The sequence below is a fragment of the Pongo abelii genome, chromosome 20 (genome assembly GCF_028885655.2).
Source record: "Pongo abelii isolate AG06213 chromosome 20, NHGRI_mPonAbe1-v2.0_pri, whole genome shotgun sequence".
NCBI classification, from domain to species: domain Eukaryota; kingdom Metazoa; phylum Chordata; class Mammalia; order Primates; family Hominidae; genus Pongo; species Pongo abelii.
In genome coordinates this window covers 14,563,710-14,580,527 of record NC_072005.2, presented here as the reverse complement: position 1 = coordinate 14,580,527, position 16,818 = coordinate 14,563,710, and the positions used below count along the sequence as shown (strand labels likewise).

The 16,818-nt window shown below is 50.0% G+C and overlaps 1 protein-coding gene and 1 long non-coding RNA gene across 5 annotated transcripts in view; one reads left to right on the top strand and one right to left on the bottom strand.

Annotated features, from left to right (window-relative positions):
• The window catches only part of TECR (trans-2,3-enoyl-CoA reductase), a 37,001-nt gene extending 29,174 nt beyond the window's left edge, over nt 1–7,827 (bottom strand). The window contains exon 1 of one of the 3 annotated variants that reach the window (XM_024238432.3): nt 7,579–7,827. In XM_024238432.3, coding sequence (XP_024094200.1) covers nt 7,579–7,593 — 15 coding nt within the window. In that variant the 5' untranslated portion in view covers nt 7,594–7,827. Of the gene's footprint in view, nt 1–3,208; nt 3,358–7,578 lie in introns of those variants that run through there. The other 2 variants (XM_054538701.2, XM_024238431.3) reach the window with 2 other exon arrangements.
• Nucleotides 7,828–7,961: 134 nt separating this feature from the next.
• On the top strand, nt 7,962–12,384 carry LOC103893071 (uncharacterized). Of its 2 annotated transcripts, XR_002912516.3 has the most exons (3): nt 7,963–8,077; nt 9,471–9,594; nt 10,652–12,384. It is a non-coding gene; the product is annotated as an uncharacterized LOC103893071 (long non-coding RNA). The 2 variants fall into 2 exon arrangements; XR_002912517.3 differs by lacking the exon at nt 10,652–12,384 and having other exon boundaries at nt 7,962–8,077; nt 9,471–10,095.
• The last annotated feature ends 4,434 nt before the right edge of the window (nt 12,385–16,818 follow it).

Below are 16,818 nucleotides of genomic sequence, written 5' to 3'. Positions count from 1 at the left end.
GTCCCGCCTCCCCCATCCAGGCCCGCCGCTTCCTCCTTGCCCCGCCTCTTCCTCCTTGCCCCGCCTCCTCTTCCCGAGCCCCGCCTCCTCTTCCCGAGCCCCGCCTCCTCCTCCTCCTCAGCCTCGCCTCCCCATCCCCGGCCCCGCCTCCCACATCCCGGCCCCGCTTCTTCCTTCTTGCCCCGCCTCCTCCTCCTGAGCCCCACCTCCTCCCCCTCGGCCTCGCCTTCCCCCCGGCCCCGCCTCTTCTTTCTCAGCCCTACCTCCTCATCTTCTGGGACCACTCCTCCTCCTCAGGACACGCCTTTTCCTGCTCAACTCTGCCTCCTACTCCCTGGGACCCGCCTCCCCCTCCTCGGCACCCCTCCCCTTCCTCAAGCCCCACCTCCTCCTCGGCCCCTCCTCCCCACATCTGCCCGTGTCCAGAGGTGAGTAGGGCCGTACTACTTGTCAAATGTTAGCTGCTGCAAGGTGCTGCACCAAGCTGAGGCTTTCCAGGCATGTATCTGCTCATACGATGCTCACTAGACCAAGAAACCCCTTGAAACGATAACCCTGGGAGGCAGGGACAATTATCCCGGTCATTATGAACACTGGGCAGGGGAGAGGAAGGGGCCTGAGCTGTAGCGTTTGCCACTTTCCGTGGTGTAAATACCCTACCTGTGACTTAGAGATGTCAGCCTGATATGCCTGAACACAGAGTTGGGAAGATGCACACCATCAGCCAATGTCAGCCGGGTCTCGCACACCCAGGTGTCATTTTATGGATTAAAAAGCTAGCTCAAGGCCAGCCGCGGTGGCTCACGCCTGTAATCCCAACACTTTGGGAGGCCGAGGTGGGAGGATCACTTAAGGTCAGGAGTTCAAGACCACCCTGGCCAATATTGTGAAACCCCATCTCTACTAAAAATATAAAAATTAGCCAGGCATGGTGGTGGGCGCCTGTAATCCCAGCTACTCAGGAGGCTGAGGCAGGAGAATCGCTTGAACCCAGGAGGCAGAGGTTGCAGTGACCCTAGATGGCACCACTGCACTCCAGCCTGGGCAACAGAGGGGGACTCTGTCTCACGAAAAAAAAAAAAAAAAAAACTAGCTCGAGAAGCTAAAGAACTTGCCCATGGGCTCCAAACCTTGTCAGTGGCAGTTAAGCATATGAGCCTAGCACTAATCCAAAGCCCGCAAGCATTGCCACCTTCCCAGGAGGAGTATCAATCAATACTGCCCAACCCAAAGGGGAACTGGCCTGCAGCCCTGGAAAAGGCCTTCTTCTCTGGGTCTCAGGTCCCTCATCTGTAACTTTACAGAAGTTACACCAGAAAAATTATCTCAAGCCTGGGGCTCTGAGATTCTGAGTGCCTACAGCAAAGAAATGGCCTAAGTACAAAGCTACAGCCAGGAGGACAGAAGGGACTCCACCAGGAGAATCTGCCCAGTGAGTCGCCATCTGCTCAAAGCAAGAAGACTGCATGAAAATCTGAAAAGCCTAAGATCCCCTCCAACCCCCTCAGGATCTCGGCCTGAGTCAGGCTAACATAGGAAAGGTCTTTATAGCTCACCACAGCCCAAGGCTCACCACTTTCTTTTTTTTTTTTTTTTTTTTGAGACAGAGTCTCACTCTGTTGCCCAGGACTGGAATGCAGTGGTGCGATCCCAGCCTGTCGCAACCTCCGCCTCCCAGGTTCAAACGAATTCTCCTGCCTCAGTCTCTCAAGTACCTGGGATTACAGGAGCACACCATGAGGCCTGGCTAATTTTCATATATATATATATTTTTTTGAGACGGAGTCTCGCTCTGTCACCCAGGCTGGAGTGCAGTGGCGCAATCTCCGCTCACTGCAAGCTCCACCTCCCAGGTCACGCCATTCTCCTGCCTCAGCCTCCCGAGTAGCTGGGACTACAGGCGCCCGCCACCACGCCCAGCTAACTTCTTCTATTTTTTAGTAGAGACGGGGTTTCACTGTGTTAGCCAGGATGATCTCGATCTCCTGACCTTGCGATTCACCCACCTGGGCCTCCCAAAGTGCTGGGATTACCGGCGTGAGCCACTGCGTCCGGCCAATTTTTATATTTTTAGTGGAGAGGGGGTTTCGCCATGTTGGCCAGGCTAGTCTCGAACTCCTGACCTCAGGTGATCCTCCTGCCTCGGCCTCCCAACGTGCTGGAATTACAGGCATGAACCACTGCACCCAGCCAAGGCTCATCACTCTCAATCCTGCCCTTACTGCAAGGGGCAGCCCATCCGATTTTAGGGCAGAGAAAGACCCTCTCCCAGCAGTCCACACTGACCCGCAGCACCTCGCCCTCCCTTCAGGGATGCTCTGTCCTCAGAACACAGCAGGACAGCCACCAGCTGTCCTAGGACAGCATCAGCAGAGAAGCCATCAGTGTGGACAAAACTGGAGTCAGACAAACCCAGGTTCAGCTCCCTGGCTTCCAGGCTCTGTGACCTTGACTAGCTTAGTTTACCTCTCTGAGCTTCAGTTGCATTATCTGTAAAGTAGAACAGTAGTTCCCATCTGATCAGGTGCTAATAAGACTCACCCCTGGGCAAGGCGTGGTGGCTCATACCTATAATCCCAGCACTTTGGGATGCCAAGGCAGGAGGATCGCTTGAGCCCAGGAGTTCAAGACCAGCCTGGACTAACATGGTGAAACCCCATCTCTACTAAAACTACAAAAATTAGCCGGGCATGGTGGCACCCACCTGTAATAACAGCTACTTGGGAGGCCGAGGCAGGAAAATCGCTTGAACCGGGGAGGTGGAGGTTGCAGTGAGGTGAGATCGCATCACTGCACTCCAGCCTGGGTGACAGAGCGAAACTGTCACAAAAAAAAAAAAAAAAAAAAAAAAAAAGCCGGGCGTGGTGGTTCACTCCTGTAATCCCAGCACCTTGGGAGGCCGAGGTGGGCAGATCACAAGGTCAGGAGATCGAGACCATCATGGCTAACACGGTGAAACCCCATGTCTACTAAAAATAAAAAAATTAGCCGGGCATGGTGGTGGGTGCCTGTAGTCCCAGCTACTCGGGAGGCTGAGGCAGGAGAATGGCGTGAACCCGGGAGGCGGAGCTTACAGTGAGCCGAGATGGAGCCACTGCACTCCAGCCTGGGCGAGAGTGCGAGACTCTGTCTAAAAAAAAAAAAAAAAAAAAGAAAAAAGAAAGAAAACATCCTAAATGTGGGTTATGGGGGACCCCAAGAGGCTCACTTCTGGGTACTCAGCTGTGGGAAATGGGCAGCGACCTGGACTGCTGGAGGCTGAAGACAGACTGATTTTCTCAGGAATTAACAGGCTCATTTACAAGATGCAGTAGCTGTTTTTCCAGTTGCTACTGGGCTCATCGCTTTGAGTCTCATCTGCAGTGGCAAAAACAGCAATAAAATAAAAAAATACGTTAAAAAAATACGGTATCCTAGGATAAGCAGTTCGCTTACCCACCTAGCTCTGACCCCAAGACAATGCCAAGGCCTGCTCTGGTATTCTAAGAGGGCTTCAGCCAAGGCCTGGAGGTGACCTGTTCTAGAGAGAGGCTTCACCTCAATTAGGCCACAGAGTGGATAACTTTTCCTCTCAGATCACACGAGATTTGGCAGTGATATGAGGCTACTATGGAAACAGCCACCGATCTCCCCTCCTGCTGGGATCCCAACTGCCATGATAACAGTCCTCAACCAGACATTAATTCGTTGTGTGACAGTCAGCACGTCCTGCTCCCCTCTGGGCATTACCTCTATCAATTGTAAACTGCACTTCAAAATCTCCAAGGTCTCTCCAGGGGCCGACCTCTCAGTGGACAAGAGACTGCTTGAGGGTGGGAAGATGGATTTAGTCCCAAGCAGAAATAGACTTTTTTCTTTTTTTTTTTTTTTTTTTTTGAGACAGAGTCTCGCTCTTGTCACCCAGGCTGGAGTGCAGTGGTGCAATCTCAGCTCACCGCAACCTCCACCTCCCGGGTTCAAGTGATTCTCCTGCCTCAGCCTCCCAAGTACCTGGGATTACAGGCGTGCGCCACCACACCCAACTAATTTTTTATTTTTTGTAGAGACGGGGTTTCATCATGTTGGCCAGGCTGGTCTCGAACTCCTGACCTCACATGATTTGCCCACCTTGGTGTCCCAAAGTGCTGGAATTACAGGCATGAGCCACTGTGCCCAGCTGAAAAATATATCCCTTATTTATTTTTTTTAAAACAAAGTCTCGCTCTGTCACCCAGGCTGGAGTACAGCGGAGTGATCTCAGCTCATGGCAACTCCGCCTCCCAGCTTCAAGTGATTCCCACTCCTCAGCCTTGGAGCCAGTAGCTGGGGCTACAAGCACATGCCACCATATCCAGCTAATTTTTTTGTTTTTAGTAGAGACGAGGGTTCACCATGTTGACCAGGCTGGTCTCGAACTCCTGACCTCAAGTGATTCACCCGTCTCAGCCTCCCAAAGTGCTGGGATTACAGGCATGAGCCACCTCGCCCGGCCAGAAATATATTCTTTGATGTAGAAAAACCTTTTCTCAAATTGCTTGTTAAATGTGAGTGAAAGCATCCTTTCTATTTTCACTGACCTACAATAAACACATGCAGTTAAACTAATCTGCTTGCTATGCAATCCGCTGGGCTGAGAAACAACTGCTTCTCCCACCCAGAAGCCCTGTAGCTATCGCCTCTATGGGTACTTGGCAAAGGCTGGCAGAGAATAATAACAAGACAGCAAAATAACAATTTATTTTTTCCTTCAAGGTCACTTTGAACAGTGAGTTTGAAGCTTCCCCCTTCTTTTTTTTTTTTTTTTGAGATAGACTCTCGCTCTGTCGTCCAAGCTGGAGTACAATGGCATGATCTCAGCTCACTGCAACCTCTGCCTCCAAGTAGCTGAGATTACAGGCATGTGCCACAACACTCGGCTCATTTTTGTATTTGTAGTAGAGACGATGTTTCTCCATGTTGGTCAGGATGGTCTCGAACTCCTCACCTCAAGCAATCCAGCAACCTCAGCCTACCAAAGTGCGGGATTACAGGCGTGAGCCACCACGCCTGGCCAAAGCTCCCCTTCTTTCTGGGAGACAAAATGATTAAGTACAGTGGAGCATATTCTCCAGTCCAAGTCTTGGGCCTCAGGCTGTGCCCAGCTTCCTGGAACAAAAGCACACACCCCCAGGGTGCTCAGAGTCCTACTTTATCTGACTGTTAACTAGCAAAACTAAACCAACTACATGTGCAAAATGCCATATGGATGTTCCAAACTGCATGTTTCAAGCTGGACGTGGTAGCTTTTTTTTTTTCTTCTAACAGGGTCTCTGTTGCCCAGGCTGGAGTGCAGTGGCCTGATTTTTGGGCTCACTGCAGCCTCAACCTCCTGGGCTCAAGTCATCCTCCTGCTTCAGCCTCCCGAGTAGCTGTGACTACAGCAGTGGGACTACAGGTTTAGACAGAGTTTGAGAGGGGAATCCACATCAGAACTTTATTCTAGAATGAAAACGTAAATGACAGAGATTACTGAATACAAACCTCCTCATTCTTGATACCATGTCAAAAATTACAGGATTTCTGGGTTAAAGACTTCTAAGGGGTCGGGCACGGCAGCTCACACCTGCAATCCCAGCACTTTGGGAGGCCAAGGTGGATGGATCACTTGAGGTCGGGAGTTCAAGACCAGCCTGACCAACGTGGAGAAACCCCATCTCTACTAAAAATACAAAATTAGCCGGGCGTGGTGGCTCATGCCTGTAATTCCGGCTACTCGGGAGGCTGGGGCAGGAGAATCACTTGAATCCGGGAGGTGGAGGTTGCGGTGAGCCGAGATCACGCCATTGCACTCCAGCGTACGCAACAAGAGCGAAACTCCGTCTCAAAAAAAGGCTTCAAAGGATTGTGGGTAAATTTCCAAAAATAGTAGCAATAAAGGGGGCAGGAGGCAGAGGTAGTAATATTCAACTTGTGAATAAAAACAAACAGCCAGGCGCGCTAGCTCACACCTGTAATCCCAGTACTTTGGGAGGCCGAGGCGGTTGCAAATCACTTGAGGTCAGGAGTTTGAGGCCAGCCTGGTCGACATGGCGAAACCCCCATCTCTACTAAAAATACAAAAAATTAGCCAGGCATGGAGGCGGGCACCTGTAATCCCAGCTATTTGGGAGGCTAAGGCAGGAGAATCGCTTAAACCCAGGAGGCGGAGTTTGCAGTAGGCCGAGATCGCGCCACTGCAACTCCAGCCTGGGCAATAAGACCAAAACTCTGTCTCCAAAAGAAAAAAAAAAAAATCCTTCTACGTATCCAAGGTACCTAGAGTAGTCAATTCATTGAGACCGAATGGTGGCTGAGTAGAATGGTGGCTGCCAGAGGTGGACGTGGAGAGGAATGGGGAGTTAGTATTTAATGGCTACAGCTTCTGTTTTCCAAGATGCAAAGAGTTCTGGAGATGGGTGGTGGTGATGGTTGCACAACAATGTGAATGTTCTTAATGCCACTGAACTGCACACTTAAAAATAGTTAAGATGGTAAATTTTATGTGTATTTTGCCAGAAATTTTTAAATTGGAGGGGAAGTGAGAAACAAGAAATCGCTCGACCTGCTATTTTTCATTTGAGGACCAACATGGCATAGTGGCTAGGAACTAAGACCTTGGCGTCCTGAGTTCCTCTATCTGGTTTGCATTTACTAACTAGGGGCCTTTGAACAAGTCACTTGATATCTCTGAGACTTTATTCATCCTTACAAACAGGAGTAATAACAGTTCTTATACAAGGTAACAGAATCTCACCAGCACAAGAGTAAGCACTTGCTAAACTGTTCTTATTTTGAATTTTAATAACAAATTTTATTATTTGATGATAGTTACTTAAAAGTTAGCAATAATTCAAGGATAACTGGTTGAATTATTAATATTATATTATCACCTAGGGCGATAAGCACATCAGAAGACTTCGTTTTAAGGGAAAAAGAGACCCAAGTTAGGAGTCAGAAGACTTGGGCTTCAAGAGTGGCTGTGGGTGGGTATAAGATTTCTCCTTGGTGACACCCAAGGGTTGAGGGAGATGACCTCTTAGATAACCAGAAAGCACGATCAGCTTCGCTGCTCTGCGAAAGCTAGCCGTGGAGCTGCACCTCCCTCACCGTCTAAGTCTCCCGGGAACGTCCCGGGCGAGGGAAGGGGTCCAAAGGTCGTACACAAGAATACTGATTGCAAAGCCCCTTCCTACGCTGGTGACGGCGGCGTGGCGCAAGATTTGTGCAAGACTCCCTCGGATTGGGAGCAAGGGTCCCGCAACTTCATGGCTCCCATGACAAAGTCCCCCAACTCAGCCCGCTGGGGGAGCTGCAAGGAACCTACAAGCGTCCCAGCCCCTGCAGAGACCCCCAAGAAAAAGTACCCCCAAAACAGCCTGGGTTGCAGATTTATAAATACTTCCTGCGCACATGCGCATTGGTATTTACGAGTGGCCCGGGGCGCAACGCTTCCCACTGCGCCTGCGCCGTCCGGCTCTTCCTTCGGGGCACAGGACCAGAAAGTGGGGTCCCATGGTCCCGCAAAGAAGGAAAAAGAATGGGTCAGCAGTGGCCACACAGTCCCTATTTCTCGCTTCTTACCTCGTAGTGCTTCATGGCTCCCTCCCAAGGCGGCTACTGCTCCGCTGCTGCTGCCTAACTGCGCGGCACAGCACAGGGTCCCTACAGCGCTCGCAACCGCAGCGATAGACTAAACGCGGCTCTGCGTCCGCCCCGCCCCTCCCGGCCGCGCGCGCCCCGTCGGCCAATCAGGGCACGAGGCGCCCACCTTCGCCCCTGCTCCTTGGGGCCTGTCCGAACCAAGAGTAGGGCTAGCACCAGGACATTGACCAATCAACTTGCGAGACCAATCGAAGGGGGCGGAACGCCTGTAGGAGGGGCTAAAGAGAAGGGGCTTGACCATCCACCAATCCAAAGGAGGTCTCTGCGCCGCGCGTCCCTTTGCCACGCCCCCTGATGGCGTCGCTGTGGAAACCAAGGTAAGCGACGGTTAGGCCAGACGCGGGGGCGCGGTAAGAAGTTGAGTGACAGGCAAGGCAGCATCCGCATGACAGGCGGCGCCGACGGGGTAAATTCTGAGGTGGGCGGCCGCCGGGGTACACCGGGAACAGCAGGAGAGGGCTAGGGGCTGGGGTCGCGGGCTGCGGAGTCTGGATGGCGAGGAGGTCACTATGGGAGGAGACTCTTGAGTGGGAGGGAAGGAAAGGGGAAACAGGGTGGCGAAAAGCTCCCCATTTGGGAACCCCCAACCTGCAACCTTGAGCCCCAGCCCCATTCTGGGGGTGGCTTCACTGCCGTTTTTAATGAAAGCCCCGCCCCACTTTGTTTTTTTGTTTTGTTTTGTTTTTGAAACAATCTCGTTCTGTCCCCCAGCTGGAGTGCAGTGGCGCAATGGACGGCTCACCGCAACCTCCGCCTCCCGGGTTCAAGTGATTCTCATGCCTCAGTCTCCCAAGTAGCTGAGATTACAGGCGCCCGCCACCACGCCCGGCTAATTTTTGTATTTTTTTTAGTAGAGACGGGGTTTCCCCATGGTTGGCCAGGCTGGTCTTGAACTCCTGACCTCAGGGGATCCTCCCGCCTCAGCCTCCCAAAGTGCTAGGATTACAGGCCTGAGCCACCGCGCCCGGCCCCCCTCCCCACTTTGCTCCACCCTATGGACAGGGGAGCTACATTTGTCTCTGCTTCACGTCCAGAATGGTGTCTGGTGGCTCCATGGGGCCACTGAGCCCTTGAAATGGGGCTGGTCCAGGCGGGGCACGATGGCTCACGCCTGTAATCCTAGCACCTTGGGAGGCCAAGACGGGCAGATCACGAGGTGAGGAGTTCAAGACCAGCCTGGCCAATATGGTGAAACCTCGTCTCTACTAAAAATACAAAAATTAGCCGGGCATGGTGGTGCACACCTGTAGTCCCAGCTAATCGGGAGGCTGAGGCAGAAGAATCGCTTGAACCCAGAGGCGGAGGTTGCAGTGAGCCAAGATCTTGCCACTACACTCCAGCTTGAGCAACAGACCGTCTCAAAAAAAAAAGAAAAGAAAAAAAGAAATGGGACTGGTCCAAACTGAGATGTACTGTAAATGAAAAACACATAAATTTCTGGCCAGGCACAGTGGCTCACACCTGTAATCCCAGCACTTTGGGAGGCCAAGACAGGCAGATCACTTGAGGTCAGGAGTTCAAGACCAGCCTGGACAATGTGGTGAAACCCTGTCTCTACTAAAAATACAAAAATTAGGCGGGTGTAATGGTGGGCGCCTGTAATCCCAGCTACTAGGGAGGCTGAGGCAGGAGAATCTCTTGAACCCGGGAGGTGGAGGTTGCAGTGAGCCAAGATTGCACCACTGCACTCCAGCCTGGGCGACAGAGTGAGATTCTGTCTCAAAAAAAAAAAAAAAAAGACTTCTGACAGGCAAAGGAACAGGCAGTACCTGGCACACTTCTTCACCTCCTCTCCTTACTGTTGTTTCCAGATCCTGTCCCTGAGCCTTCATGAGCTGTTGAACCATCTGGAATTCACAGGCCTGTCATGAGAGACACGATGAGAAGTCCTTAAAGGTAGATCGCTGATTCACAGGGGAGCAGGCAGAGGCAAGGGTGAGTCAGTGCTTGGAACTCAGTCATCCAGATTCGGCTCTGGAAACTTCTGAAGCTATAGCCTTTGGGGATCCCTGACTGCGAGTACAGGAAGCCAACGCTATGTGGTCTTCAGGAAACTCATTATCTTTTTCACTGGCGCTATCTGGGAAAAACAGATGAAAATCTGAAGGTGTTTTGTATGTGTTCTTTCAAAAGCAGGGATCTGGCCAGACGCAGTGGCTCATGCCTGTATTTCCAGCACTTTGGGAGGCCGAGGCAGGTGGATCACCTGAGGTCAGGAGTTTGAGACCAGCTTGGCCAACATGGCAAAACCCTGTCTCTACTAAAAATACAAAAATTATCTGGGTGTGGTGGCGGGCACCTGTAATCACAGCTACTCAGGAAGCTGAGGCAGAAGAATCAGTTGAACCCAGGAGGCAGGGGTTGCAGTGAGCAGAGATCACACTACCACACTCCAGCCTGGGCGACAAGAGTAAAACTCCGTCTCAAAAAAAAAAAGCAAAGATATTTTTCTGGTGGCAGTTTTGAGTTTTGAGGCCTTCTGTGTCATGACAGGCCTCACTCCCTGCCCTTCTTGGGTGCTGGGGGAAGAGTATTTGCTTCCAGGCCACAAATTAATTTTTTAGTAGAGATGGGATCTCATTATGTTGCCCAGGCTGCTCTGGAACTCCTGGCCTCAAGTGATCCTCCCTCCCTGGCCTCCCAAAGCGCTGGGATTACAGGCATGAGCCATCCCACTCGGCCTGAGACCACAGTTAAAATCCTATCAGATTGAGTCACTTGAGCTACTTGATTGTGAGGGACCATGGGGATAGGGTTGAACCCCTAAGACCCACCCACGTGTTGCTCCTTCACCAGTTATGCAAATTTTCAACTTATTTAATGTGATCTGAAGAGGTGAGTCTTCCATCTCTGGGTTGCAGCTAGATAGGGCATGACGGTGTACAAGTAGGTGTCATTTTGAAGAGATTCCATACATATTCCCATAAACTCAGAACGTTTTGGAAATTCCCTTTTGAGACTGCTTTTTCTGAGCCCCACACTTACTCAACAGGCACCAAATCATCCTCGTGCACCTACTATGCTGCGTGTCAACCGGAACATACAAATAATTTCCACCCCCTCCTCACCCATAAGAAGCTGGCAGAAAGGCAGGATCCAGCCTCCAAAGTAGAATTCCTCTTTGTTTTTGAGGGGTGTTGCAGGCTCGAGGAACCCCTTGTTTGCCCATCTGGCTTCCGGTAACCAGGCTGTGAGCAGAAATGAAACCCACCCTTGGAATGAAGACTGGCCACTTTGTTCAAGCCACTGAGGACACTGTACTGTGGCCCCCTGACAGTGCCTGTCTGTAGGGACAGCTAGATCCTGCTGGTCCCTTCACAGTCCCAGCAGTGGCTGATTCACAATGGTGACTGGTAGATCTGTTGGGTCCTTGCTGAGCTGATGGCAACTAGCTCTTTTATTAAGGTAATTTCCAAGGGAGAAACTGCAAGAGATGGCCTAAGCTGTGGCAGCTTCCAAGGATGAGCTTCTTGGACCTCAGGTTTGGGGGAACCCGAGACCATTTGAATGCCAGAGATGTGATGTGTTTGGTAACGTCGTGTCTCACAAGCTCCTTTTGTATTTCCCATGGGCAGGTCAGGTCGGATCTTGACTTTTTCCAGAAACTGGCTTGGCTGGTTTGGGGTGTGTGTGAATGAGCTGGCTTGCGGGGTGTATGAGAGGAGGTGAAGCTGGGACTAGACAAGCCAGGGCTCATTAGCAAGTTTCTGCTGTGTCAGGAATCTCGGAGAGAGGTTTCCCAAGCCCTATCCTGTCTTGCCTGGGTTTTTTCCTTTTTTTTTTTTTCATTGAAGTGTAATTGACATGTAGTAAAATTCACCCATTTTAGTGTACAGCTCTGGACACATACAGTCATGCAACCACCACTACAATCAAGATACAGAGCATTTACACCAACCCAAAAAATTCTCCAAACTACTCCATTTGTTGCAGGTCCCAGCCCCTGGCAAGCATTCATCTGCTTTCTGTCCTGATACTTTTGCCTTTTCCAGAAGGTTGAGTGAAATGGAATCACACAGCCTTTTGAGCCTGGCTTCTTTCACCCACATAATGCATATGATGTTCGTCTGTAATGTTGTTTTTTTGTATCCGTAGCTTGTTCCTTGTTATAGCTGAATAGTATTCCATTGTGTGGATGGATCCCATTTGTTTATCCATTCATCCATTGAAGGACAGTTAGGGTTTAACTGCTGTTGGTAATAACTAATAAAGCCTCAGCAAACATTCGCTCATGAGACTCCATCTCAAAAAAAAAAAAAAAAAGTAGATTTTACCCTGCTGGTGTTGCTATGTGGATGAAATTGAGAGGAGCCAGGAAATGAACATTATAATAGTATCTTTTTTATTTTTATTTTTGAGATGGAGTCTTGCTCTGTCACCCAGGCTGGAGTGCAGTGGCGCAATCTCGGCTCACTGCAACCTCCACCTTCTGGATGCAAGCGATTCTCCTGCATCAGCCTCCTGAGTAGCTGGGGTTACAGGTGTGCACCACCATGCCCAGCTAATTTTTGTATTTTTAGTACAGACGGGGTTTCACCATGTTGGTCAGGATGGTCTCCATCTCTTGACCTTGTGATCCTCCCGCCTCAGCCTCCCAAAGTGCTGGGATTACAGGCATAAACCACCGCACCCAGCCATGAATTTTTATATATGAACAAAGGTTTTCATTTCACATGGGTATCCCACTAGGAGTGGGATTGCTGGCTCATATGGTATAGTGCTTTTTGAAGGTCTTTTTTTTTTTTTTTTTTTTTTTGAGAACGAGTCTCGCTCTGTTGCCCAGGCTGTAGTGCAGTGGCACCATCTCGGCTCACTGCAACCTCCACCTCCTAGGTTCAAGTGATTCTCCTGCCTCAGCCTCCCAAATAGCTGGGATTACAGGCGCACGCCACCACACTTGACTAATTTTTGCATTTTTAATAGAGATGGGGTTTCACCATGTTGGCCAGGCTGGTCTCGAACTCCTGACTTCAAGGGATCCACCTGCCTCAGCCTCCCAAAGTGCTGAGATTACAGGCATGGGCCACCACACCCAGCCTTGAAGATCTTTTCAAAATTTATTTGGATTTTTATTTATTTTTGAGACACAGTCTCGCTGTCTCTCAGGCTAGTGTGCAGTGGCACACTCATAGCTCACTGCAGCTTGGAATTCCTGAGCTCAAGTGATCCGCCCACCTCAGCCTCCCAAGTAGCTGGCACGTGCCACCATGCCCAGCTGATTTCTTTTTCATTCTTTGTAGATATGGAGTCTCACTATGTGGGCCAGGCTGATCTGGAATTCCTGGGCTCAAATGATCCTCCTGCTTAGCCTCCAAAAGTGCTGGGATTACAGGTGTGAACCACTGCACCTGGCCTGAAGGTCTTTTTTTTCAACAGGTGAAGAGCTGAAGACAGGAGTAATGCAATTTTCTTAAAATTAAGGCTTTATGATCATCTGAGTCACATTATACACAAGCTGAGTGTCTACTGTAAGCACTCAGTATGCTAAACACTTCAGCACTTTACTCTCTGGGTGACCCTGGGGAAGTCACATGACCTCTCAGAATCTCCATCTCCCCACCTGTAAAATGGGTGTAATGATAGCCCAACCTCAAAGGGTTGTTGTGACAAGTATATGAGTTAATATTCATCGAGTACTTGGAACAGGCTTGGCCATGTCAATGTTAGATGTTATTACAGGCCAGACATGGTGGCTTATGCCTGTAATCCCAACACTTGGGGAGGCCAAGGCCGGCGGATCACCTGAGCTCAGGTGTTTGAGACCAACCTGAGCAACGTGGCAAAACCCCATCTCTACCAAAACCATAATACAAAAAATTAGCCGGGCACGGTGGCAGGCACCTGTGATCCCAGCTACTCAGGAGGCTGGGGCGGGAGGATCATTTGAACCTGGGAGGTGGAGGTTGCAGTGAGCCAAGATTGTGCCACTGTGCTCCAGCATGGGTGACAGTGTGAGACCCCATCTAAAAACAAACAAACAAACAAACAAGGCCGGGTGTGGGGTTCAACCCCTGTAATCCCAGCACTTTGGGAGGCCAAGGTGGGTGGATCATGAGATCAGGAGTTCGAGACTAGCCTGGCCAACATGGTGAAACCCAGTCTCTACTAAAAATACAAAAATTAGCCAGGCGTGGTGGTAGGTGCCTGTAATCCCAGCTACTCGGGAAGCTGAGGCAGAGAATCGCTTGAACCCAGGAGGTGGAAGTTGCAGTGAGCCGAGATCGCACCACTGCACTCCAGCCTGGGTGACAGAGCAAGACTCCATCTCAAAAATAAAAATAAAAATGTTATTATAATGTTCATTTCCTGGCTCCTCTCTATTTCATCCACATAGCAACACCAGCAGGGTAAAATCTACTCTTTTTTTTTTTCTTTTTTTTTTTTTGAGACAGAGTCTCGCTCTGTTGCCCAGGCTGGAGTACAGTGGCACCATCTTGGCTCACTGCAACCTCCACCTCCCAGGTTCAAGCGATTTTCCTGCCTCAGCCTCCTGAGTAGCTGGGAGTATGGGTGCATGCCACCTTGCCCAGCTAATGTTTGTGTTTTTAGTAGAGACAGTGTTTCACCACATCGGACAGGCTGGTCTCAAACTCCTGACCTCAAGTGATCCACCCGCCTCAGCTTCCCAAAGTGCTGGGATTACAGGCATGAGCCACCGCGCCGGCCTAATCTACTCTTATCTCCAATCTGTGGAGGACAGACCTAATGCTCCCAGAGATCAAGCAGGCTGTGGAAGATCACACATGTAGGGAATAAGGAAACAGTTGGTCCAGGATTTGAACTAAAGCAGCTGTCCTCAGACTCACTTGTGTAGTTCCTATATCAGTCAGGATTTTACCAAAGACACAGAGCCAGAGCCAGTAGGAGTGTGTGTGTGTGTGTGTGTGTGTGTGTGTGTGTGTGTGTGTGTGTGTGTAGATATTTATTTCAAGGAATTGGCTTGCATGCTTGTGGGGGCTGGCTAGACAACGCCAAAATCTGCTGGGTGGGCTATCAGGCTGGAAACAGGCAGGAGCTGATGCTTTTTCTGCCGGGAAACCTCAGTGTTTGCTTTCAGTGTTGGCTTTTTTTTTTTTTTTCTTTGAGACAGAGTCTTGTGCTCTGTCACCAAGCTGGAGTGCAGTGGCCTGAGCTCGGCTCACTGCAACCTCTGCCTCCTGGGTTCAAGTAATTCTCCTGCCTCAGCCTCCCAAGAAGCTGGGATTACAGGCGCCCGCCACCATGCCCAGCTAATTTTGTATTTTTAGTAAAGACAGGGTTTCACCATGTTGGCCAGGCTGATCTCGAACTCCAGACCTCATGATCCGCCTGCCTTGGCCTTGCAAAGTGCTGGGATTACAGGAGTGAACCACCATACCCAGCCTCAGTGTTGGCTTTTAAAGCCTCTAGACTGATTGGATGAGGCCCACTTACATCCTCACATCCTTGAGGTTCATGTCCTGTTTTTAAAGTCAAGCGACTGTAGACGCGTTAACCTAACCGCATCAACATAATAACTTCACAGCAACACCTAGATTAGTGTTTAGTTGAATAACTAGGTTCTAGAGCTTAACCACGCTAACACAACAAACAACTATCACAGCTTTTCCAAGTTAAGAGCCCAATATCTGCTGAAGTTTACGCAGAGGCCATTTTTTCAGTAATTTTCTGAAGTTCTCAGTGAGTGTTCACGTCACAGTACCATGTCCATTAGGAGAGAGTTACTAGGTTTGTTTGTTTAATTTCCTGGCTCCTAGAACTGATTAAAAAAAAAAAATTAAAACTTCCCAAACTGGCTGGGCGTGGTGGCTCACGCCTGTAATCCCAGCACCTTGGGAGATCAAGGCGGGTTGATCACCTGAAGTCAGGAGTTCAAGACCAGCCTGGCCAACATGGTAAAACCCCATCTCTACTAAAACTACAAAATTAGCCAGGCATGGTCGCAAGCACCTGTAATCCCAGCTACTTGGGAGGCTGAGGCAGAAGAACCACTTGAACCCAGGAGGCGGAGGTTGCAGTGAGCTGAGATCATGCCACTGTACTCCAGCATGGGCAACAAGAGTGAAACTCCATCTCAAAACTAACAAACAAAACTTCCTAAACATGACCCAGGCTTACTCAAGGAGGGGAGAGTTCCCAGCCCTAACATTGACCCCAAGCACAAAGACATCCCTTGCGCAGTGTTTTTAGCAAACTGTTGCCCTCCAGTGTGTCAAGAAACTTTTATTATTATTGTTATTATTATTATTTTGAAACTCTCTGTCACCCAGTCTGGAGTGCAGTGGCGCGATCTTGGCTCACTGCAACCTCTGCCTCTCGGGTTGAAGCGAGTCTCCTGCCTCAGCCTCCAGAGTAGCTGGGATTACAGGCACGCGCCACCGCGCCCGGCTAATTTTTACATTTTTAGTAGAGACAGGGTTTCGCCACGTTGGCCAGGCTGGTCTCAAACTCCTGACCTCAGGTGATCCACCCACCTCGGCCTCCCAAAGTGCTGGGATTACAGGCGTTGAGTCACCACGCCTGGCCTATGACAAGAAACTTTACAACAACCAGAAAGGCCCACCCAGAGCCATGTTAAAGCCTTTGGAGGCTGCTGCACTTGTAATTCTAAATTAAATTTATATTATAAAATACTAGTTTATAAGTATAAAGTCACAAGCTCTGAGTTTTTCCCCATAATGCTCCTGATAGTTATTTATATAATTTTTTTATGGGGAGGCTCAGGATCTCACTGTCACCCAGGCTGGAGAGCAGTGGCACAATCATAGCTGACTGCAGCCTCAAATTCCTGGGCTCAAGCGATCCTCCTACCTTGGCCCACTGAGTAGTTAGGACTACAGGCTCACATCGTTGCACCCAGCTAATTTTTTTTTATTTTTAATTTTTTTTATAGATGGGGTCTCACTATGTTGCCCAGGCTGGAACTCCTGGCCTCAAGCGATCCTCCCGCCTCACCCTCCCAGAATGCTGGGATGACAGGCGTGAGCCACTGTGCCCAGCCTAGTAACTTTTTAAAAAATATCAAGTTCTCTCTCCCCATAATTGCTTCAGGACCCCTGCTCAAGTATGGTTTTCGATGTCTAGGGAATTTCAGCCCCATCCTCACAGGTTGTCCAGTTCTAGTCCAGAGTTCCTGCTGGACTAGATCATTGAATAGGCCGAGAGAACCAGATCCGCCTG